Source organism: Balaenoptera acutorostrata, chromosome 20, assembly GCF_949987535.1.
Source record: "Balaenoptera acutorostrata chromosome 20, mBalAcu1.1, whole genome shotgun sequence".
Taxonomy (NCBI): Eukaryota; Metazoa; Chordata; class Mammalia; order Artiodactyla; family Balaenopteridae; genus Balaenoptera; species Balaenoptera acutorostrata.
This window is the reverse complement of record NC_080083.1, coordinates 1680535-1704275: the sequence shown is the minus strand read 5'-3', so window position 1 is coordinate 1704275 and position 23741 is coordinate 1680535. Positions and strand designations below refer to the sequence as shown.

Below are 23741 nucleotides of genomic sequence, written 5' to 3'. Positions count from 1 at the left end.
CTTGGGGACTTCAATCCATTTAAAAATGATATCATTCTAAATGCTCCTAGCTCTCAGCTGTTACTCTTCCTAGGGAGCCTCTTTTACCATCCCCTGGACCCCCTTCTCCCTTCCCTCAACCACCTGTCTCTCTCCTGGGCGCCTGGGAAGGAGTGATGTCCCAGAGGAAAGCACCATCTGTCCAGGACCACAGAGAGTGGCCGGCACATGCCACCCCCGTCCCTCGAGCCCGTCAGGCCGCGCCTCTGCCCCCGCGAGACCCAAAGATGAGGGATCAGATACCAACGCCACAAATGGGCTTTCTTTGCCCTACATGACGTCATCTAAAAATTCACCCAACATGACAAAATTAGGAGATCTCAAGAAAACAGAGATTTCCCAGCTGTGGACCCCAACGCCTACAACAAGGGTTGGCACCTGCTGGTGGGTGTGGCTTCCGGCCCATCAGCAGGCATCTGTGAGCAGGGCTGGGCATATGTTTTGATCAACTGGGCATCTGATCAGATTGGTGGAGGCCTGTGCCATGTGAGTTATTCAGTATGGTGAATGCCACCTCACCCTCATCAACTGCCTGGGACTAAGCACGCCTCATTATCCCCTGGATTATCTCCATGCCTGAGCTCTTTCAGCGCAGGAGGGAAACAAAAGCTAGACGTGGAGATGCGCTTGTTGAGATCGACAGAAGCAGGCATGGCTCTTCGTGGGAGTGAAGAACGGGCAGCTCAGTGCCTATTCTAACTGCGTCTCCCCTTCCTACCTTACCTGAGCTCAAGTTCCCAGACTCCCTTGCGGCTAGAAGAGGCCCTGAGACCCAGTTCTCGCTACTGGGGCGTGTAGGAGGTCCCGTCCGACGCCAAGTCTTGCTGGGGATGCACGGCTTCTCGCCCTGCTCCGCCTAGAACATAGCCCTGTACCTGGAGCTGAATCAGCGGTCTTGTTGTGAGGACAAAATCCACATGCTAAGCAGGTGGGGCGGGAAGATGGGGAGAACCCGGGTCCCTGGTGGTGCGGCCAAGCCAGCGTCAGTTCTGGGCTGTCTTGATGTTTGAGACAAACGAGCCTTATGTATTTAAGCCCTAATTGGCTTTTCCATCACACGCAGCCTGTCATGCCACGTGCCCAACATGTAAACTCCTGGCAAGCTTCACTAATCTGCCTGGCTTTGGCTGACATTGAGTTTATATCCAATGGATTGAAAATGAACGGTTTTTAAAGACCTACAGTACTTTCCAGAATTTGGCCAACGATTCAACTTGCCTGTCTCCAAGCAAGCTGGACTCTGACCACATTACTGCCTTCACCATGGAGACCATTGCTCCCAGTTGCTGAGCCCTGTGAGGTCGAGGTCTTATGATCCCCAGTTTCCTGTAAGCTGAGACCCAGAGAAGTTGAGCCACCAGCCCAAGGTCACACAGCTAGCGAGGGGCAGAGCTTAGATTGGAACCCAGCTCCCCCTGCTGGTTAACCCTTGGAATAAGCTGCCCCTGGCACTTCCCCCTTGAACTTCAGGGTAAAGGGAGCAAGCCGGCTCCTGGGGCTGATTTGGAGAGGCCAGGGATTCCCCCAGCCCTTCAAGTGACTCAGTGGGAAAAGGACAGTTCAGGCTGTGCCCTCATCTTCCTAGTGAGACACTGGGGCCCAGAGAGAGGCAATGACCTGCCTGGGACCACACTGCAAGTCGGGGACAGGCTGGAGACAGAGGCACCCTGCCTTGGGCAGCTGCCCCGACCCAGACTGGGTGATTCTGTTGTGCTGCTAGAAGCTGGGGTCCCCTCCTGCCCGACTCTAGAGCCTCCCTCTGGCTGGAACCTGAGGGCTCAGCCCTGGCCCACAAGGTCCCAGCGCCAACACCCCCCAAAGTCCTCTGCTCACTTGTTCACTCACTCACACAGTCATTCGACAAGCGCTTACTGAGTGGGCGCTCGGGGAGTTGAGTGTGGTCCAGGAGACCCAGTCAGGCCACAGCCCCTCCATGGTGGAGAATGCCCCTGCCCAGCGAGGGCTTCTCTGGAGGACAGGATGGTCCTCTGGAGCTCGAAGCTCAACAGGAGGGTCAGGCGGAAAGGGTGGAAGGAACAGCACGTGCAAAGACACCGTGATACACTGAATTATGCCCTTAAAAGGGATTGGTTTGAAGTTCTGTGAATTCTACCTCAATACAAAGGAGGCACTCGTAACTTTAAAGAAGCTGGGGACTTCCCTTGCGGCGCAGTGGTTAAGAATCCGCCTGCTAATGCAGAGGACACGGGTTCGAGCCCTGGTCCGGGAAGATCCCACAGGCCGCGAAGCAACTAAGCCCGTGCACCACAACTACTGAGCCTGCGCTCTAGAGCCTGCGAGCCACAACTACTGAGCCTGCGCTCTAGAGCCCGCGAGCCACAACTACTGAGCCCAGGTGCCGCAACTACTGAAGCCCACGCGCCTAGAGCCTGTGCTCCGCAACAAGAGAAGCCACCGCAATGAGAAGCCTGTGCACAGCAACCAAGAGTAGCCCCCGCTCGCTGCAACTAGAGAAAGTCCGCGCACAGCAACAAAGACCCAACGCATCCACAAATAAATAAATTTATAGAAAAATAAATAAATAAAGAAGGTGGTGTATGTGTGCGGGCATCCAGTACCGCAAGGCTGAGGGGTGCGGGAGGCAGGCAGCGGCGGGGGGGCCAGAGGGACCCGACAGCCCACAGAGGACCTGGACTTTGTCCCCAGTGACATTCAGCTGTGGGCCTGGCCTGTGCCCCCTTCTGCACGGAGCTGACAGGCGCCCTCCACTGAGAACTGTGAGATGGGCTGGGAAGGAAGACCTACGAGGGCTGTGAGAGGAAGGGACCCCCCCCCCCGGTTCAGATCGCAGCCCTGCCGCTACTCCCCGCGATCCTGGGAAGCCCGGCCTCCCCTCTGGAGGAGGAGCGGCGCTGCTCTCCCGGAGTCGCTATGACGTGGGTGCCGCAGAGCTTCGTGGGGTGTTCGGTGGGGGAGGGGGAGGATGACCGTGGGTGCCGGCGGCGCCGCTGGCCTCTGCTTCTCACCTGAGACGGGGGCAGGGCGGGGCTAGGGGTTCCCCGGGGCCACAGGGGCCAAGGGCTGTCAGCAGCGCACCCTGGGGCAGGCCCTGCCCCGCGCTTCCTCTTCCCCAGGCCAGCTCCCCTTTGCCCCGACGTGGGCCTCAGGGCGGTGGTGGGGAGGGGCTGCTGCAGAGGTTAAATGTCCTGGGCTGACAGGGAGCTGCGGGCAGGGCGGGAGCTGTTGCAGAGGGTACACCCACCCCTCGAGGGCCGAGAGTCCAGACTTGGGTTCAAGTAACGGGAAGCTGTGCAGGACAGAGATGGTGACAGGTGGCAGGGGGGCCCGCGCGAGGGTGGAACCAAGCTACCAGAGCAGGGTGCTAGGAGTCCAGCTGCCTTGGTCAGTAGCCAGCTAACGCTGTCCTAAGAGAAATGCAAACAGAGCTGGGCACACACCTATAGTGAGTTTCTGGGCAGGGCAAGGGAGGAAACCTCCCCCGGGGCAGACTGATCAAGGGATCAAGGGATGGGGAGAGGAGATCACGATCCGTGGGGCACAGAGAGCAGACGTCAGCGCTCTGGGACCCAGAGCTCAGCTGTGACGCCTCATTCCCAGCGTGCAGGGCGCAGGCCGGCAAACGCCACAACAGGGAGGGCCCAGCCAGGTGGCCTCGGCAGGCCGGCATCTTTCTGGACAGCCGGTACCTCTGCGAGGGGGCCCTCATCTCCCAAGAGTGGGCACTCACAGGTGCCAACTGCTCTGGCGGGTGGGTGCAGTGGCCAGGGAGGGTGATGGAGAGGGGCCCCAGGAGGGGGCGCCCAGCCTCCTCACCCCCCGCTTTCCACAGCTGCCCCAGTCCCACTTCAGCGTGACCCTGGGCCCAGACTGACTGGCGCTGGACACTTGTGAGAGCAAGTCCAGCGTGGAGGAGATGCTGCTGGCCCCAGGAGGGCCCAGGGCCTCCAGGTCTGGGGGCCTGGTTCTGGCCCGGCTGGCAAGCCCACCATCTCTCAGCAGTGCTGTTCAGCCCGTCCCTCTGGCTACCCGGTCCTGGCGTTTTTTCCAGTGGCAGCCCTGTTGGGCGCAGGGGTTTGAGCCTGAGATGGTTGAGGGTGGGCCGGGCAGACAGCTGGGATGGAGCTGGGGCCCTGCAGAGGCGGAAATCCCCAGAGCCCCTGAGCCCCGAGCACAGCCCAGCTCTGGCCTGCCGCTGGCTGCCACGTGGACACGGGCCTCGGGGCAGAGGGTGGCACTGGCGCCTGCTACGCCCGGGTCAGCTTCCAGACCCACCCAGCCTAGAGGGCAGCCCTGGGCACTCTCCTCGCCCCCTCCCTTGGGCCGCAGTGTGTCCCCAGTTTCAGTGGGCGTGGCCCTGAGGAGACTGTGAGAGTCCAACGGATGACGGAGCTGCACTGAGGGGGACCTGGGGGTCCACTAAGAGAGGACGGGGAGGACTGGACGCCCAGGAGGGAGGGAAGTTTTGCGGCCGGACTGGTGCCAACCTGCTGAGGGCCCCCTCCCACCCCCCCTCGCAGACCCCTACATCCCGTCCCCAGAGCTGCGCAGCGCCCCGCTGAGGCCGCTGCACGCCAGCACCTGCCGAGACGCCTTCCGCCTCCAGTCGGACTGTCCTGACCCAAAGGCCAGCCTGCCCAAGGGCGCCCAGCGGGCCAGACCCACGCCAGCCCACCCCACCTGGCGGTGCGGGTTCCAGCCTGGCCCTGCACAGGCCCCGAGAGGTGCCCCACCCGTCCCCACAGTCCCTCCTAAGGCCGCTAAGCCTGGTTGCCTCCCACACTCCCGGGGGACCACTGATCTGCACCCCGATGGCCATCCCAGAGACCCCGCCCCCTGGGGAGACTCCCCCTTTAGGTTCTGTGCGGACGTGGGGCAGCCTTGGACATGGCCAGGTTTGCGGTTACAGGGGGCCCCTGGTTATTTGATAATAGAAAGCATTTTGTTGAAAACTGTCTTTTGTGTAATACTGAGCCACAAAGAGGAAAGAGCTGGGCGAGAGTGGTATCACCTGTTGAAGACGCATTGTAAGTGGGAGGGTGTGAGGGGTGGGGGAAGGGATATGGCCAAGGCCTGGGGGAGGCCAACTCCCACCTGAGCCGGCCTCCCGAGCCTTCAGCCTCTCTTGCCAGAGGTGTGAACACTGGCTGCCCAAGCCCCCTCCGCTGTCAAGTATCTTTGCTCACCTGAGGGGGGTGGGGGGACGGTCGGTGGGCCCAGGCTGGCTGTGACCCCTCCTTCCCTCTCCCGCACAGGTGTCCCGTGGGACCACCCTAGTCTGCTCCCAGGCTGGCAGCTGGCTGCTGCAGGGTGTGGTGACCTGCGGACCCTGCTGGGTGCTCAGCAGCCCTGAAGTCTTCACACCTGTCCATCCCTTCATTTTCTGGATCCGGGATAAGGTCTCCAACGCCACCTTTGACACCCCGGCCAAGAGGCACCCTTGGCGCTGGGCCAGGACCAGGCAAGGAAGCAGTGAGGGTCGCAAGCCCGCGGAGTCCTGGGTTTGAATCCCGGCTCAGCTCCTTACTAGCTGCTGTGACTATATCCCAGTCACCTCGCCTCTGAATCTGCTTCCTCTTTTGTGCACCGGAGACATACTCAATTATTCCTCCACTCCACAGGCTGCCACCAGTGCTCACTTGTGCCAGGCAACGGGGACACGGGGTGAGAGCGGCCCCTGTGCTCATGGCGTCTGGGGGTCGGGAGAGGCGAGCATTGGCCGGAGCTGTGACAGTAATAAATGTGCAAATGCGAACCGTGCTGAGAGCTAAGAGCAGGCGGACGACCCGCTCCGGCGGCCAGGCAGTGACGTCCTGAGGCCAGTGTCCTGGCGGGGCCGCGCTCGGGCTCGCCCCTCCGCGACTGGGGGTGCTCGGGCGGCCGGGGGCGGCCCCTCCGCAGCCTGTTTCCCGCCTCACGCGGAGGAGCGCCGGCGCGGGTTTAAGGATTCTCCAGGTCCCTCCCAGGTTTGTCTCATAAACTTTTGGGAGGCGAGGGTCTCAGAAGGCCCGAGGGAGCATCCGTTGACCCCACGCAGGCAGCTGCTGGTCCCACGCGGACTCTCGGAACCGGGGCCGGACCCCGACTGTCGGGGGCCTCGCTCTTGAGCCCCATGCGCGGTGGTCGTCGCCTCCGGCTCAGGACCTCCCACGGGCCTGGCGGGGCCGGGTCTGAGTGGACACACACTTCCCGCGGGGTAACCGGATCCAGGGGTGTGCTGGATCCCGCACCACCAGACACGATCCCGCACCACCAGACACACTCTAGCCGCAGATTTCGCGCCGACAGTCCCCGCGAAGCCCCGCCTCCCGCCGCGCCGCCCCGCCTACGCCTGCGCGCTGCCGCACGCATGCGCTCCCTTTCCCGAAGATCCCGCTTCCCAGAAACTTGTCTCGCGCGCCACGCCGTCCGTCTCCAGGGCAACCCGGCTCCTCCTAGCAACCGCGCAGCCCTGCTATGGCGGCTGCGGGTCCCAGTGTCTTCCTGCTCATGGTCAACGGGCAGGTGGAGAGCGCCCAGGTGAGCGGCCGTGGACCCCGCGGGGCCGCACCCGTCCCCCCAGGGCCGAGCCTCGCGGGAGGGAGCCAGCGTCTGAGAGGCTTGGCGCGAGGTCGCGCGAACCCTCCGCCCCATGTGCGGTGTGGAAACAGGCCTGGGGGGTGGAGCGAGGCCGAGGCCACAGTCGGCCGAGCCCGCGTGGAGTCACGGGCAGGGGCCTCCACCCCACGCGACCCGCGCGGGTCCGCGCGCAGCGAGGCCCCGCGCCCGCGACTCTCAGGCCGTCGGGCGCGGGTTGGAAGGGAGGTGATCTGCTTGATCTGATGCAGCGATGGTGGCGGCTGCCCCGGCCGGGGGCGGGGTCTGTTGGACGGAAGGGGACGCTACCCTCCAGTCCCCAGCTCGTCCAAAGAACCGTTTGTTATTTCTGTGTATAAGGCATAGTATATGCCAGACTCCATGCCCAGCCCTGCTCAGTCAGTCCTCACAACCACCTGTGAAGTAGGTATTACTGGCACCCTCATTTTACAGATGGGAAAACTTGCCCAAAAGCAGTGGCAGAACTGGAATTTGAAACCTGGTCTGATGTCAGAGCTTTGCTAGACTTGCCCTTCCAGGCTGTTTTTAAAATATTATGAGTATATTGTGAGGACTAACTGCGATGGTTTAGGTAAAGCTCTGCCGGGGCCTGACTCTTAGTGGGCATCTCCCGCCTTCCTGTTTCATCAGGGACGCTGCCCCAGTCTCCCACTCTGTCCACCTCCCCCTTGACCTAGTGCCCAAGACCCGCGTCCCCTCCTCTGCTCTATCCCATCAGGGCCCTCAGCTGGGCTGGGTCACATGTGTCTGTGCTCTCAGCAGCCACCTCATCCCCACTCTTCCTCCCCCTCTGCTTGGGGCCCCTCCTCTCGCAGGCCAAGCGTATGCTGCTCTGTGTCCTAATAGCACCCTGCCTTCTCAGACCTTTCACTTCAGCACCATTTCCTTAGAGCTGCTCCTGTGCCTGCCCCTGTGCCGGGTGCTGGGGACACAGAAAGCTCGCACACCTGTCCCTTGCTCGCAGTCTAATGGGGTTGAGAGAAATAAACAGTCAGTGCTGTGATGGAGGGAAGCACCAGGGGCTGCGGGAGCTAGGAAGTGGCCCCAAGACGGCCCGGAAGTTAGGGCAGGCTCCCTGAAGGATCAGTTTTGAAGGGTGAGCAGGAAAGCTCCAGGTGAAGGAATGGGAAGGGTATGTCATACAGGAGGCAGAGCCTGAGCAAAGGCCCGGGGGCAGTAGCGGTCCTGGACTCGCCCACATCTTGGGCCCCAGACCCTCCGCTGAACTCCATGTCCACACCCCCTGCTGTCTCTTAGCCCCCGCCCCCCCTCACCAGGTGCCTCATGTGCGGAGTTACTGGTGGCCGCACCTGCCTGGCCAGCAGTCAGCCTCAGCCTGAGTCCCTGTGAGCAGAAGCTGTGTGTGCTTATTTCCACAGTTTCCTGAGTATGACGATCTCTACTGCAAGTACTGTTTCGTGTACGGCCAGGACTGGGCCCCCACGGCGGTAAGCTGGGCCCTTTGGGGGGGCCAGCTGGGGGGGGGTCTCTGAAGGCTCCATCACACCCTTTCCCCTCCCAGTTCAGAACCAGTTGAGAGGTGGACACTGAGTTCAGGGGGGACCCGCATGCGAGTTTGTTCCCGATGAAGCCGGGGCAGAGAATGCAGCGCCGCGGTGCTCCCTGACCCTCCCCCGAGGCCGTGCTCGCTCGCGCCCTGTCCTGGGAGCTGGCACGTGGCAGCAAGTAGGGATGTTTGGGCAGCGCGGGTGGGCAGACCCCAGAGAGCCGGCCTGGAGGCGGCCGAGCTGCAGACACCCTGGGCTGGCCCCTTCACTGCTCTGCCGGTCTCCTCGGCCTGTGGGGAGACTCTGGAACCCTCCTTCCAAGACTCCCCGAGGAATGGTCTGTCTCCAGGAGAGGGACGATGACGTCCCTTCAGCCCGCACCACGTTACCGCCTGCGGGGCGCTGGGGCGACCCTCACAGCCGCTCTGAGCCTGGCCCCTCCTCTGTGCAGCTGAGACCATAGTGCTGTCCTCCAGGCGCCCGCTAAGCGATAACTGCCGAGTCTCCTGGTGATGGGGACGCAGTGGTGAACAAAGCCAGTCAAGCCCTGGTCTTGCTGGGTGCACATTCTTGAGGGGGAGACAGACACGGGGTAGTAAACACTCCAGGCTGTTGGCTGGTGACACGCTGGGGGAAAGCAGAGGCAAGAAGAGGAGGGATGAGAGGCCAGAAAAGCCCTCATGGAGACGGTAGCTGAGCACAGAGCTGAAGGAGGCGAGGGGACAAGCCGCGTGGAAGGCTGTGGAAAGAACTAGGCAGGCAGAAGGTGCGGAGCGTGCAAAGGCCCTGAGGCGGGGGGTGTGCCTGGCATGTTTGACCTGGGAGGCGGGGGCCAGTGAAATGGGGACAGAGAAGGGACCACATCACAGCCAGCCGAGCCACTGGTGACTTGACAGGAACACTTTGGTAGAGTGGGGGCCAGAGGTCAGATTGGGGTGGGTTCAGGGATGCAAAGTGAGAAGGAATTGGAGCTGGTGAGTGTCGACATGTCTTTTAAGAAACTTGGCTGGGAACAAAGGGTGGGGGGGGCATAGGGCCAAGGAGCGTTGCTTTGTGACCAAGAAAGTGACACGCACACGCGTGCCGATGGTGACAGGGGAGAGGACGACACCGTCCCCTCAGTGAGGCCGAGGCGCAGGTGGAGCTCGGGCACCGGGGGAGGGCTGGGGCCTCGAGGTTTCAGGCCCTCATGGATGAAAACCCTCAGAGACCTGGGAGCCCCTCCATTACGTCTCAGGTCCCTTCGTTTGGCAGCAGATGGTGAAGGAAACAGCTCTCCCAGCTGCTGCCCAGAGAGGGGAGGGGCGTGGTAGCCCGGAACTGGGACACTGGCTGTCACTGTCGTCCTCGCAGGGGCTGGAGGAGGGCATCTCACAGATCACATCCAAGAGCCAGGATGCGCGGCGCGCGCTGGTGTGGAACTTCCCCATCGACGTCACCTTTAAGAGCACCAACCCCTACGGCTGTGAGTCCGCGGGCCTCGTCCTGCCCCCGTGTCCACACACGGACCTTCCCTGCCCGTCCCCTGGGCCCTCGACCAGCCTTGTCACGTGCTCTCAGCCACCTGGCTGCTTCCCCCTCCTCCCCGCCCCCTTCCTGCTCATCTATGTGCACTTGACCTTTCTGAGGTTCTGACGGAGCCGGTGAGGCCCGGCCTGAAGCCTTGGGTAGCGCCTGCCTGCGTAGGCCAGAGCCTGGCTCAGCAGTCTGGCCAGGAGGCCTGCCCTGACAGCTCTCCCCTGTCCATCACAGCTGTGCTTCTGCCAGACCCGAGCGCCCTGCTCCTCCTCCAAGTCCCTGCCCTTCTCTCCGCCCGGGGTACCTGGCCCTCATCCTACCTCTGGCCTTCCCAAAGCCCTCCTCTCCTGCAGTGTTTGCAGTGTTTGCTTTCTACCTTACCTGGCAGTTATCAGTCACTCTCACTTAATAAGCGCCAACTGTGTGCAAAGCCTGGGGTTCGCCCCACAGGGGCCGTGAATACTCTCCCTAGGTGGGCTTGGCCAGGCTTTGTAACCCTATCTGGTAGGTAGAGTCTTCTCCACTTCTAGGAAACTGAGACTCAAAAAAGTGACATCATTTGCCTTCAGCTTTACACTGAGTAGCTGAGCATGGATTTGATTTCAGGTCCGTCTGATTTCACGGTCCAGGCCTTACGCTGCGTGTGGCGGGGGCTCAGGCTCACCGGGCGCAGCGGGTCTGGAGCAGAGGCTTCCTGGCTGTCCCCCTGGGCGGGGACTGCAGTCCTGCTGTCATCGTCCGTGAGAAACTTCCACAGGCTTCCTGGAACAGGGCACTAGGTAAAGGACTGATCTCCTCCTGCTGAGGACAGCTAGGAAAGGTGAATAAAATATTAAAAAGCAAAACCAGAAAAACTACTTGAAGGCATCAGACAGGTAGCAAAGTAGTGGCACTTTAGCAGGCCAAGACCCAGGAAAAAAGCAGAGCTCCAGAGACACCCCCAGCCACAGCTCCCCTGGGAGTATTTGCTGATTCCAGCAGAGGTGATCGAGATGCTGATCGAGACTTTTGTCGGCCGCTCTGGGCTGGGGACCCAGGAGCCAGGAAGATCCTGCCACCTCAGAGCTCTGAGAGAACAGCCCGCCCTGGCCTGCGGCCGGCTGCCCTCATCCCCGCCCTGGACGTGGTGCCAAACATCCACAAACTGCGCCTAACAGGACACCAGAAGGGTGATCTATCGTGAGCAAGGAGGTTTAATCCAGAAATAAGAAGTTCGTGCAACATCTAAAATCAACCAGCGAGACTCACTACGTTAAAAAGAAAGTCGCCATCATACCCATCGATGAAGAAGACGTGATAAAATTCAACATGCGTTCATGACAAACCTGTAGCAAACCAGGAGTAGAGGAAAACTTCCTTAATCTGATAAAGGCTATCCACAAAAACTTAGAGCAGACATCACTTATTTTAGTGAGATGTTGAAAGATTTCTCTCTCAGGATGCTTGTTATGACCACCAACATTGTACAATTCAAAGGTATAAGAATTAGAATCATGTCACCTGTCATTATTCACAGGTGACATGATTATGTAGCATTTCCAAAATAACCTACAGTAAATTATTAATAAGGGGGCATGACTGCCGAATATAAGATCAGTATACAAAAATCAGTTGCGGGCTTCCCTGGTGGCACAGTGGTTAAGAATTCACCTGCCAGGGGCTTCCCTGGTGGCGCAGTGGTTGGGAGTCTGCCTGCTAATGCGGGGGACACGGGTTCGAGCCCTGGTCTGGGAAGATCCCACATGCCGCAGAGCGGCTGGGCCCGTGAGCCACAATTGCTGAGCCTGCGTGTCTGGAGCCTGCGCTCCGCAACAAGAGGGGCCGCGATGGTGAGAGGCCCGCGCACCGTGATGAAGAGTGGCCCCCACTTGCCACAACTAGAGAAAGCCCTGGCACAGAAACGAAGACCCAACATAGCAATCAATCAATCAATCAATCAATTAATCAATAAAAAAAAAAAAAATCTTTAAAAAAAAAAAAAAAAAAAAAAAAAAAAAGAATTCACCTGCCAATGCGGGGGACACAGATTCAATCCCCGGTCCGAGAAGATCCCACATGCTGCAGAGCAGCTAAGCCCGAGCACCATAACTACTGAGCCTGTGCTCTAGAGCCTGTGAACACAGCGACTGAGCCCGCCTGCTGCAACTACTGAAGCCCGCACACCTAGAGCCCATGCTCCGCAACAAGAGAAGCCCGCGTGCAACAACGAAGACCCAGTGCAGCCAAAAATAAATAAATAAGTAAATAAATTTATTAAAAAAATCAGTTGCTTTCTGTATAAAAATAAATAGAATGTGTTTTCTATTCTGTATAAAAAGTAGAAATCGATATTTTAAAAATAAATTCTTTACAGTAATACCAAATATAACCTGTTCTACCAGATATCAAGCTGTTATTATAAGGCACAATCACAAGAGCAGTTTTGACACCAGGACAGACAGATCTGTAGGGAGCCCAGGGCAGAACTGAACGTGTGCAGTTGATTCATGACAAAGGGGCAGAGCAGGAGGGGAAGGGATTCTTGAGAAGCAGTCCTGGGGCAGCTGGATACAAGCAGGAAGAAGAGTGCAGCCTGGTCCCTGCTTTGTATCAGGCACACAAAGGCCATCCCGGATGGATACACGCACGGAAATGTGGACAGCACGGTGATACAGCTTCAGGAAGATTCCACGGAGGCGGGAACCGCGGCATCAGGGTGAGGACTCCTCACAGGAGCAGATCCGCGGGTTCCACTGTTAAATTTAGGGCTTCTATTCATCCAAAGACATCATTAAGGGTGAAAAACCAAGCCATGGAATCCACACACACACTACAAATCAGTGAGGAAAAGACCATCCCGTTGAAAACTGGGCAAGAGGCTTGAGCAAGGCACCGCACAAAAGAGGACGTCCGAGTGACCAGGAAACAGGACGAGGTCTCAACTTTATTTTAGGAAGAACAATTACAATTAGGAAAATGCAAATTAAAGCTAAAGTGAGTGGCCATGATTCAGGACCAGAACAGCCCAGTTAGGAAGCTTGAGGACACCAGGCTCTGGTGCGGTGCCGAGCTCCACCGGACGGGAGTGAGGTGGGCGTGTGGGTGCGGTGCCCCCAGGGAAGCAGCTCGAGAGAATGCGCGGCCCTGGGCAGACACGGGAGCGCGTGTGACGAGATGTCGCGCCGTCCCAAGAAGGAGACACAGCCCAGGCGTCCATGGGCTCCAGACAGGACCGAGTTCTCCTGCCCTGGAGACGTGACTCCGTTTGGATGCGTCTCATAAAGACTGAATCCACGAAGCTGGATGCAGGAATCTATGTACCATATGATTCCACTCATACAAAGTTCACAACATGGGCAGAACCAAAGGACCACGTGTGGGGTGCATTCTTTGGCAGTGAAACCTTATGGAAGAGGAGTGATGACCTTTGAGACGGTGACGGGGAGGGAACAGACGTCCCCCAGCACCGGGGAGTGCTTCCTCTGCGTCAGGCCCGAGCCCGGGCGCCTGGAGGACGAGGAAACCGAGGCCTGTCCTGTGGCCGCGGGTCCGAGCAGGGCAGGCCGGCTCTGGGCCTCCCCGCCTCCCGAGGATGTATCCCAGTGGAGCTGCCAAGAGGGGGCAGTGGGAACTGGCAGCACTGGAGAGGAAGGGGGTGCGGGGCCTCCCTGAGCCACACGCAGACACCCCCCGTCCCGGCCGGGTCCCTGTGCGCTCCCTGGGCCTGTCCAGTGGCAGGATCGGGCAGCACGGGGCCCAGCCAGCAGGCTCGCTCCCCCACCTCCCTGCAGGCCCACACCTGGGGGCTCCCGGGCCGCTGCCCTGCTCTCCACCCTGCACCTCCCCTGGGCTTGCCTGCGGGCTGACCCCTGCCTTGTCCTTCACAAGGGCCGCAGATCGTGCTTAGCGTATATGGGCCGGACGTGTTCGGGAACGACGTGGTCCGAGGCTACGGGGCGGTGCACGTGCCCTTCTCACCCGGACGGTAGGTCTTCCCTCCGACCTGGTCCCTCGCCGGGCCACGCTGGCTCGGGACCCGGGCACCCTCCGCGAGACTCTCCCCGGGGCATGTGCGGGGTCCCCGGGGCGGGGGCGTGGCCCACACCTGGGAGGGGGTGTCCTGGGGCATCGAGAGGGGCGGGTCCAGCCAGAGTTCCCGGGCAGCTGGGGTCGGAGTTCAGACACTCATTCCCTCACTGCTGGCCTGAGGACACAGATGTGTCAGACATGTGTGACCACGGGACCCTGCCCTCGGCAGCCCCCCGAGTAGTGGGCACAGATGGAGAGACGCAGCTCTCGTCAAGCACGGTGACAGGGTATAGACACGGTGTTCCAGGCACGGGGTGCGTGGCCAGGGTCAGCCGACCCTAAGTGGCGAGGACTCCGTCAGAGCAGGTGGAGGGAGGAGGCCCAGCGGGCGAACCTCTGAGGGGTGTTGAGACGGGAAGTGCACGGCACGAGGGGAGGGCGGAGGGGGGACGGGCCGCCACAGCCGGGTGCGGTCCAGGGGACTGTCAGGGGCTTCCTGGAGGATGCCAGCGCGTTCGGGTATTTGGAGAAGGACAAGGGCCCTGTGAGGGGCACAGCTGAGGCAGGGTTGGTGTTTGTAGCCCTCGGCATCCTCCCGACCCTTCAAAGGAAACAAGGCTCTCAGGGGACTCAGCCCTGGGGGCGGGGCTCCGGCTCTGACTTGGCACTGCCTGACCTCTGGGCGCTCCTGCTTGCCACCCCTCGCTGGAGGCTCGGAAGTCTCCGCCGCTTTTCTGTGACTCAGCACAGCTGTCTGTGAAAACATTTGTTTCAGGCACAAAAAGACCATCCCCATGTTTGTCCCAGAATCTGTGTCTAAACTGCAAAAGTTTACCAGGTGAGTCTCTTGCACATCCATCCCCCCAGCCACTCCTGGCCTCAGTGGTCGGGTGGAGGGCTGTCACGTCCCCCGCTGCCATGTCGTGCTGGACGCCTTCACACGAGGGCCCTCTGCCAGGAGGTGACAGCTGAGCAGGGACTAGAGCGGAGGGCAGGGCCGGTGGGGCTCGGGGCGCAGGGAGCAACACGGTCTCGAGGAGGTGGTGACCTTGGTGGGGCAGCCGGCGGGGCCCGGACACGGGCCTGCCGGGAGACCAAGCCCAAGGCTTCTGGCCCCTTCCCTCATCCGAGTAGGAGCTGGAGGGCTGGCTGGGCCTGGCTGACCGACTCGGGTTGGGTCAGCTCAGCTCCCCGCTGGTGGGCCAGGCCGAGGGGAACGTGTAGCACCGCCTGGGCCCCCTGGCCGGCACCCTGCTCGGGGGAGGACACTTCCTGGGCTCTGAGGCGCCTGCCTGCTGCCCTTGGGAGCCCTCCAGAAGCCACCGTGATGGGAAGGGCCAGCGTCGGCTGGAGGTGACACCACCACCCCGGGGTCCACGCTGCTCCACGGCCCACAGGGGGAGGCCTGCGGGCCCCCGTGTGAGGTCTCCCTGGGGAAGGGGGTCCTTGCTGGGAAAGCCGTCTCCCGCCCTTCGGAGGGGCTCTCGCCTGGGCCGGGCCGTGTGTGCTTGGGTTACGGAGATGGGGGAAGGCAGCTGGATGGACAGTCATCCCAGGAGAGGGGTCCGTGTTCCAGCAGCCTCTCCTCTCGTCCCCTCTGCTGGGCCTCCGCCTCCGGGGTCCTTCCTCGGCCTGCTGGCTGCCCGCTCCCCTGCGGCCACTTCCTCTGGCCGCCGCAACCAGTTACCACGGACTTGGTGGCTTAAAACCACAGCAATTAACTTCCTCACAGTGGGACCTAGTCTCTTTGGGGCCATCACGCAGAGCCTCCAATCCGCTCTTCACACGGCAGAAGGGTTCCCTGAGACACCGCTGCACGAGCGACTCGGGCACATCTCCGCCTCAAGGCGCCTGCGGGGCCCCTGCGGCAGCGTCCAGGCTGGCGGGGTGGAGCCGGCCCTTGGGGGCTGCTTCCCTGGCTGGTCCTCAGCGCAGCCTGGGGGCAGGTGCCGCGTAGCCCTGCTCCTCCGATGGGGAAACCGAGGTGCAGGGAGGTGGCGAGGCTCCCCCCGCTGCCCCCCTCCCGCCCCCCTGCCCTCCCCGCCCCCCCTCCCCGCCCCCCGAGCCCCTCGCTGGCTCACTGCGTGTCCGTGGCCTGCTCTGAGGTGCGGAGAACCCTCTGCCTGGGTGGGAAGCTCAGACGTCAAGAGGTTAATGCTTTATGGCCTGGAGCCCCATGGGGTCGGGGCCATTATCACGTCCCCATTAAGGTGAGAACACCAGCGCTCAGAAAAGGAAGTGACATCCTGGGTCCTGCTCTGTTAAGAGGACAGTGGAGAGCCCAGATCTGGCCCCTCTTCCCACCCCAAGGCTGGTTGTTGGGCTCTGGGATGGGGCCCTCCTTCCCCAGGAGGATGGGAGGATCACACTGTCCCAGGGCCCCCCCTTCCCCACCTCAGCTGCTGTCACCTTTCTGGGATTTCTGTCTGGGTTCAGGCTGTGCACCCTTCCCAGCCCCAGATCTCCCTCCGCTTTCATCTTCAGTGAATCCCAGCTGTGGAGGACTCGATGGGAAAGCCTGGTGTCCGGCCTAGGAGGAGGGTGGTGTGGGGAAGGGCTGGAGGGGACAGCCCACGCCTTGTTCCCGCGGGACCCCAGGCGGGCCCTTGCTCAGCCGGGTCTCCTGTCTTCCCAGCTGGTTCATGGGACGGCGGCCCGAGTACACAGACCCCAAGGTGGTGGCTCAGGGGGAAGGCCGGGAAGGTAAAGCTTGACCCCCTATCCCCGGGGCAGGTGGGACCAGGTGGGCCCCCCGCAGTCAGATGGCTGGATGCCAGGGACCCGCCAGCACACAGATGAGGGGGCAGGGCCCAGCCTGGAGGGGTGGCCACGTCCATCCGTCCCCTTGTCCCCACCGCAGCCCTTTCTCCCGGTGAGGGGCGCGGGCCCAGCTAACGCTGCCCTTCTGTCCTCAGTGACCCGCGTCCGCTCCCAGGGCTTCGTCACTCTCCTCTTCAACGTGGTGACCAAGGACATGAGGAAGCTGGGCTATGACACCGGGCCTCCGGACACACAGGGGGTCTCGGGGCCCAGCACGCCCCAGGGCCTCCCCCGGTGAAGGCATCTGCCCCCTGGGACGGCCCAGCGACCCACCTGCCTGACCTGCCTCGGGGGTGGCGGGTGTTTGTGTAATAAAGTGTCCCCTTTTCACAGAGCCCAGGCTGGGGCAGCTCCTCTCCCCCGCAGCAACTCCCCTGGGAGCAGGGCCCCGGGGCCGGCGCGGGCCTTGGTGGCACTGGCCGGGGTGGAAGCTGCACCAGGACAAGATCCAGCAGCTGAGCTTCGCCTCAGCCTGACCCCGGCTCACGGCTGGCGGCCCTCACACCCCGACACGCTCGGCCCTAAAACCAGCGTGTTCACCAAACAGGCGAGCCGGGCAGAACCTCCCTTGAATGGAGAGGCCCGCGGCAGCCCAGACGACGGGCTGCAAGCCTCCCCGAGGTGGGCAGCGTCACGGCGGGAGAGCCCCGCCTGCCCTCGGCCCCGCTGGGCCGCCTGACCCCCACCGGCAGCTTCGGGGAGCCCTCTGGCCAGAACGCAGGGCTCGCTCAGCGTCCTCCCCTCAGCAGGATGTGAGGGGAGCCCCGCAGCCTGAAGAGCCCACCTTAGCCGCCACCCACTGCCCGGCTGTCACGGGGACCTGCCTTTGTCCCAGTTCCCCCATAAACTCAGGGCCCCCAGCTCACCGCGCGTTGTGGAACCGTCCGCCAACCCCCCGTATCCTGACCCTCTTTACGTGGAACCTTCCCTCCCGCTCTGGCCCCTCTGCTCTGCAGGAGCATCTCCCGCGTCCCCGCCCCAGCTCCGCCCCAGCTCCCTCGACGCCCCGGCCGTCAGACCCCACCGCCTGTCTTTCCGTCCCGCGGCCCCGGCACGTCACCCACCGCACGGACAGCCCTCCCCGAGACGTGGCCTCTTCCTCAGCCCCCTCCCTCTCCCTTGTAATGATCTTGGCCTGTGCCCCCGGCAGCCCCCAGCCCCCTCCTTCCCCGACGCTCAGGCTCACACAGGCACCGAGGCCAGGTCGGTGGCCTTGTGAGCCGCAGGCCAAGCTGGACTCCAGGCAGGAAGCGCGCCTCTCCCGATGCCTCGGGATTGGTAAGGGTGGGGGCGGGGGAAGGACACAGCCAGAAACCGCATCGTGATACAAATGATAAATTATATTTATACAGTAAATAAGTATCAACAGTCAACACAAGTTCCAAACCGGCCACCCACCCCTGGGACTGAGAAAACGGCTGGGCAACACCCCTACCACAGTGCCCGGCAGGAGGGAGCTTGATGGCACGTGTCCCACACGCGTGGCAGCACCAGTGGCTTCATGATCAGTGCAATGGGCAACACGGATGAGGCGCCTGGGGGTGGGCCTGAGCCGGGAGCTGGCGCGGGAGTCTGCCTGGGCCTGGGTGGCCCACTGGCTGTAACATCGGGGCCTTAAAGTCCCATCGGCAGGGGCTCCTCACTCACGAGAAATCACTGACCCCAGTAGCGTGGTCCTGTGCCCCGTGAGGGGGTCGGCCCCTACCTCCCCGGGGGAGCACCTTGCCCCGAGCCCCGCCCTGCCCCACCCTCCTCCAGGCTGCTGGGAGAGGCCGGACCGGCCTTCGTGGGTGACTCTGGAGCCCGTGGTCCAGCCCCAGGTCTCAGGGGCTGGGCAGGAGGTCTGGGCCGGAGGTAACCCCAGGGAGGAGCACGGGTGAGCTCTTCTACGTGGCAACAGGAGTGGCCTGAGCAGGCAGTTCTGAGTCAGCCTCCCGTGCCCAGCGCTAAGGCTCAGAGCTCCCGGAACCAGAGAGGGGTGGAGGGGCCCTATCCCCCCAGGAGAGACCCCCAGCTGTCAGCTGCCCTTGGTGCTAGAGGTGAGATATCCGCCACGTAGAGTGAGACTGAGGTGCCCGCCAGGCCGGCTGACCAGACAGACACAGGACTCGGGGGAAATGGCCCTTCCCTGGGGAGAAGCAAGTCTCTTCTGGTCTTTAATTTGTGACTTACCTAATACTTTTTTATAGTGGTGGGTGGGGCAAGGAAAGCAGGGGAGAGGGAGGTAAGATTAGTGCACGTTCGCTAAAAATCTCTTCTGGGTTAGAATGATTTTTCTTCCTCTGCCAAGTAAGAGATGATTACTTCTATGTTGCAACGGGTGTCTGGAGGGCAGGTGCGTAGGTCAGGGCCAGCCCAGGGCCCTCACTCACCCTGTCGGCCTGGGCTGCCCCCGACATGCGCCCCCCCCCCGCCACTGTCCCCACCTCTACCCTGAGTGTGGAGTAAGACAGAGAGGGTCACAGACACAGGGTTCCAGAAGTCTCCTCCATCCCACGTTCCCACTGTAAACGAAGTCTTGTTAACTGTGCATGCCTTCAGTCACAAAAAGGAGTTAGCTGATAAAACCTGGTGAGTCACATTCATATGTTAGATTTTTGTCTTTAACTTTCTTCACGTTGGTTCATCAGTAAGAAAAATAGCCTCTCAGGATCTAGCCAAAAAGGCTGAAAGTCAATCAGTTTGGTAATCCACCAAAAAAAGGAGTTAAAAGAAAAGGCAACTGGAGGCTACGATTTTTTGTTACTGTTGTAGTTTCTTTTTTTTTTCTTTTAAATAAACATCATCTTTTATGCATAATCAAATTCCCATATGTTTTCCTATAAAGAATTTGCTTTAGTTTTTCCATAAGGCATTTTTTTGTCTCTTCCTAGTTAAATTTTCTTACAGAGTTAAAACCATAAATAAGAGGATTTACACCACTAACATGACACTGCCAGTATCTTAATTCAGCCAGACCTGGTAAATTCTATCAAAACTAGACAGTTAAATAAGAACGACGTTATAAAAATATTAGCCAAAAAAGACTATTCGATAATTCTGCAAACTCAAATATGAAACTGTACTAAACAAAATCTGTGCAAACGTGTACAAGCATGGAGCACGTGGCGGGGTTATGCTCAGGTTAGTTTAAAGCTTGCTCTAGTGGATTTAATTCAAGAGTTGTTCCACGGTGGTGGCGTTTACTTTGAACTCACACACGAGTCAAAGAAAAGTAAAATATGCACAACCGTGTCCCCCAAAGGTCAGTGTCTGAGGGAGCCAGCACTCCATCCCATCCACGCCTGGGGGGTCGCCAGGGCTGGGGGTGGGCGCCAGGTCCCGGGCAGGGGGGCTCCCAGAGGCCCGGGGCTGAGGCTGGGCCAGCACTGAGCACTGCCGCCTCCCCATCCAAGGGCCCCGAGGGCCGGCGGACCTCCACGGAGGCTGGGCCCGCACTGCGAGGAGGTGGGGGGGGGCGGCGGCCAGGCTGGGTCAGGGGCCCTCCCTCCCGACACAGGCTCGGGGACCCACGTGCCGCGTGATGACACCTCAGTAAGCCCGCCACCTCTCGACCCTCAGGCTGAGGGCCAGGACCGCAAAGACACCCTCTGCACACCCACCCCGCTCTCAGACCCCATCCCACAGGCGAGAGCCCCTGCCCGGCGTCCTCGGCACGCATGCTCTGCGGCGGGTCCCGGCGCGGGCACTAGAGGAGGAACGGGTTGGTTGTGCCGGTGGCCTGAGCCGCCGACGGGGGGACGCCCAGGCTGCCCACCATGTTCATCGCGGCGGGGCCCAGCGGCGGCAGGGAGGAGCCGCCAGCCCCCAGAGCTGGGTGGGAGGCTGCGGACGTCATGGAGGCCACAGCCACGGGCTCCACAGCCGGGCCGGGCCCGAAGGACGCGCTGCTCCCCAGCACCGGACTCCCCCGCAGCTGGTTCAGCGTCAGCGGCTGCGGCTGGTTCACCTGGAAGGGGTTGACCGGGGCTGAGGCCGCGGCGGCACCTGGGGAGAGAGCGGGCGGGGCGGCCGCGGTCAGAGCAGCAGCGTCCCCGGGCCTGGACGGCCACGGCACAGCGGCCACCGGGGCGGCCCGCCCGCCCCTCTGGGCCCGGTGCTGGGACGAGGAGACCCAGCCGTGAGGGGCCCAGCTCCTCCTCCGGGCTGGCACCCGGGCGCCCTCCCTCGTTGTCTCAGCCAGCCAGCCTAGCGAGCTCTGCGACCACAGGTGCGGGGAGAGAGGGGAGCCACGGGAGAGGCGGGAAGCGCGGGGCGGCCCGCGCCTGGGAACCCTGGCATAATAAAGGCCCTGAGAAGTCCTGCGGTCTAGAAGCAGATGCAGCTCCGTCCTGCCCAGCGTTTCCCGAATTTCTCTCATACCAGAAAGCCTTTCCCCCGCGTTCAGCAGAAACATCTACCGATACCCTGGCCAAAAACCACGGGCGCTGCCGGCACTGAGTCTCCAACTTGGCCCAGCCCCTGCTCACAAAGGCTGCCAGGAGGGCACCCCCAGGCCACCAGAGGAGATGCCGCCTGTTCCCCACGAGGGCACCCCAGCGCTCTTGCATCGGTCGCTCCTCGTAGCCTAGGAAGGGGGCTGTGCAGATCAGAGCACCCCGGCTAGAGATGAGCAGACCAGACTACAGAGCAGGGCCAGGAAGGCGCAGAGCCAGGAGGATGGCCCTGGAGGGCCGGGGGGCTGCCGGAACCTCCTGCGTCTTGGCTGCAGCCCCCAGGCCCTGACCGGCCCCCCACGGCCTGGCAGTGGAGCTCCTGCGGGGGCCCTCGGGGCAGACCCCCGGCTGTCGGCCAGCTCTGCCCTGAAGCCACCCCTGCTGGGGGCAACCACATTCCTCACCCACCTCAGGAGCGCACGGCTGGGCAGGACCCAGGCACAAAACACACCCCGCTTCTGCCAGAGGGTCCCCGACCTCAGCCTGCCAAGTCCTCAGGCCTGAGGCCAAACACCTTGAACGTGACTTGTTCCTGCCCTTGGGGAGCCCAAGGCCTTTCTGGGAAAACTCTGGGGAAGGGCGGGGGCTTCCTCAAGGAAGAGGGTTGCCTGGACTGAGAACCGAAGGGTGGGTCCGCGTCCCCACCCCCGGAGAAGAGGAGGGAGGTGTCCCGGCAGAGGGAACGTGACGTGTAGCGGGGGACAGCGTGAGCAGCGCACGCAGCTGAGGGTCTGAGCGTACGGGGCGCTGGGGTGGGCGGGGGCACGGGGCACAGGGGCCCTGGCCACTCACTCGAGGGCCGGGGCTTGTCCTGCAGCCCACGTGGAGCTCCCGAGGGTGGAGAGCCCACCAGCAGGGAGGAGGCGCTTGGGGGCAAGGGTGAGTTCCAGCCCCAGCTAAGGCAGAATCCAGCAGCAGGGGCGAAGTGAGGGTTCTTGGGGTCCCTGGAGCACGGCCCAGCAGAGGGCCCAGTTACCCCCAACCCGAAAAGGGGGCTGCTGGACACCAAACCCAGGCTCCTCCTCCTCAGTCCCAGCACTATCCGCCTCCAGCTGGCCTAAAACTGGCGCCTGCTAGAGGGTCTCCCTGGTGGGGCACCAAGTCAGGGGCAGCTTCTGCTCAGCGGTCTCAACTGAGAGGACAGGGTCCGTTTTCCAGCCCCCCACGAGTCCCGGAGAGGCGCAAGTGCTGGTTCAGGACGCCGGGCGCTCCGCTACTGCTCAGCCGGGGCCGGCACGCCCCTGAGCCTGGTCCCCGCCTGTGGCCCCCGAGGGAAGAGTCCCCCGCGGAGGTGGAGGAGAGGTCAGCGCCCACAGGCCTGGCCCCGAGCCGCTCTCAGGAAGGGCAGACGGCCAGAGGCAGGCCGGGAAGCAAGCATACCTGGCGCCAGGAAGGGGTTGAGGGGCTGTGCCGGCGGGGCTGGCCTGGTCACCAGCGAGTCCAGGTTCACCAGGGCCGCGCTGGGGCCCAGGAAGGACTCGGGGGTTTTCCGGGTGCCGCTGGGCTTGCTTGAGGCCACGGTCGGGGGCTGGGACTCAAAGGGGTCGGGGCTGGTAGTTCCATGGTTCTGGGCCGGCGGAGAGGCCGCCTTGGCTGCAAGACAAGGACACACACGGGCTGGTGAGCCTGGAGGGCTCCTCCAACCCCGAAGCGTCCAGAGCAAACCCCGACGTCCCCGGACGCCGACTCGCCGGGGACGCGCGCGGCTGCCCAGGGAATGGGGCGCTCGTTGCAGGGCTGTTTCCACCAGCCCCAACCTGCAGCCACGGTCAGCCACAGGGCAGGGCACGGACAACCAGACCCGAGTCCAGGGACGGAGGGCGCGGCGAGGAAGGAGCAGGGACAGAACAGTGCAGCACCATCTCCACAGATATTAAGATGGCATTTTGGGTTGGTGGCTACACGTGAGTAGTTCACATTTTTAAAAATGTTTTCATTTTCTAAATTTTCTACAGTGAACATGAATTGCTCGACTATAAGAAGAAAGCAAATGACTTTTAAAAATTCAGCCAACAGAGGGTGTGCTGAGGCAGGCCGGCGGGAATGTGGTTGCTCTGCTAGGGTGTGAGACAGTGATGGGGACACGGGTCCCGAAGAACCGGCGATTCTGCACTCAGCGGCCCCATGCCCAGGAACCCAGCCTCGGGAAATAATGCAAAGTGTGAGCAGGGGTTTAAGCACAGAGATGTTCACTACAGCATTATTTACTTTGGCACAACTTGAAATCAACCTAAAATGCCCTCCCCAAAATTAACGATTAAATATTGGGTTGGCCAAAAAGTTCAGGTTTTTCTGTAACATCTTACGGAACCCAGTAACTTGTCGCTGAGCCCTACAAAGAGATACTACAAAGCTATTTCTAAAGAATTTGTCATGTTGCAAGAAAATGTTCTCAATACACTTTTCCATAAAAGTGGTGGGGGCAGGATTCGACTCTCTCCGGCAAGTACGAGCTCAACAACAAGGGCTGTCCGTAAGAGCTCAGAAAAAGTGCTGGGAGGGAGCACAGTGGCCACGTGTAGATGGAAGAAATACAGATGATTTTCACTGTCTTCCATAAACTTTCCCACACTTTCTACAATGGGAACACCTCCAGAATTGGGGTAAATACTTCACAGGCCCAGGGAAGGGTGCTTAGGCTTCTCCCTGAGGGGTGGGGAGCGGGCAAGGACAGTTAGGCTGTACCTTGGCCTGTGGAAGAGACACACGGAATCTTGTTGCTTTTTTAATGCGGCAAAAGGAACCCCGGGAAGCAGCAGCTTCTAAGTTGCTTCTGGGCCCCTGGAGCTGAGAGGGCCCGGGGGGGGCGGTGGTGAGGGGTTCGAGGCTGCTCCTA

The 23741-nt window shown here is 61.4% G+C and overlaps 2 protein-coding genes across 9 annotated transcripts in view; one reads left to right on the top strand and one right to left on the bottom strand.

Annotated features, from left to right (window-relative positions):
- The first annotated feature begins 6388 nt into the window (after window positions 1–6388).
- Window positions 6389–16803, top strand: B9D1 (B9 domain containing 1). 4 transcript variants are annotated; one of them, XM_007174132.2, is made up of 7 exons: window positions 6389–6537; window positions 7995–8063; window positions 9477–9588; window positions 13509–13605; window positions 14425–14487; window positions 16285–16352; window positions 16565–16803. In XM_007174132.2, the coding sequence occupies exons 1-7, from the start codon at window positions 6475–6477 to the stop codon at window positions 16705–16707; spliced, it is 615 nt and encodes a 204-aa protein (XP_007174194.2). In that variant the 5' UTR covers window positions 6389–6474; the 3' UTR covers window positions 16708–16803. The 4 variants fall into 4 exon arrangements, 3 of the variants coding, with proteins under 3 accessions (XP_007174194.2, XP_057391261.1, XP_057391262.1); XM_057535278.1 differs by having other exon boundaries at window positions 9381–9588; XR_009006219.1 differs by lacking the exons at window positions 16285–16352; window positions 16565–16803 and adding an exon at window positions 10248–10420 and having other exon boundaries at window positions 9381–9588; window positions 14425–14450.
- A 985-nt stretch (window positions 16804–17788) lies between these two features.
- EPN2 (epsin 2) overlaps window positions 17789–23741 on the bottom strand; it is an 83010-nt gene continuing 77057 nt past the window's right edge. For all 5 annotated transcript variants that reach the window (XM_057535276.1, XM_057535274.1, XM_057535273.1 and 2 more), the window contains exons 8-9: window positions 22286–22498; window positions 17789–20456 (exon numbers count right to left, since the gene is read on the bottom strand). In XM_057535276.1, the coding sequence (XP_057391259.1) occupies window positions 20158–20456; window positions 22286–22498 (512 nt within the window). In that variant the 3' untranslated portion in view covers window positions 17789–20157. The remainder of the gene's footprint in view (window positions 20457–22285; window positions 22499–23741) is intronic.

Excerpts from the sequence above, each read along its gene's own strand:
- B9D1 (XM_057535278.1), top strand. The coding sequence starts at position 6,475 with ATGGCGGCTGCGGGTCCCAGTGTCTTCCTGCTCATGGTCAACGGGCAG. Across the intron at positions 9,589-13,508 it reads GAGCACCAACCCCTACGGCT|GGCCGCAGATCGTGCTTAGC; the intron begins GTGAGTCCGCGG and ends GTCCTTCACAAG. Across the intron at positions 13,606-14,424 it reads GTGCCCTTCTCACCCGGACG|GCACAAAAAGACCATCCCCA; the intron begins GTAGGTCTTCCC and ends CATTTGTTTCAG.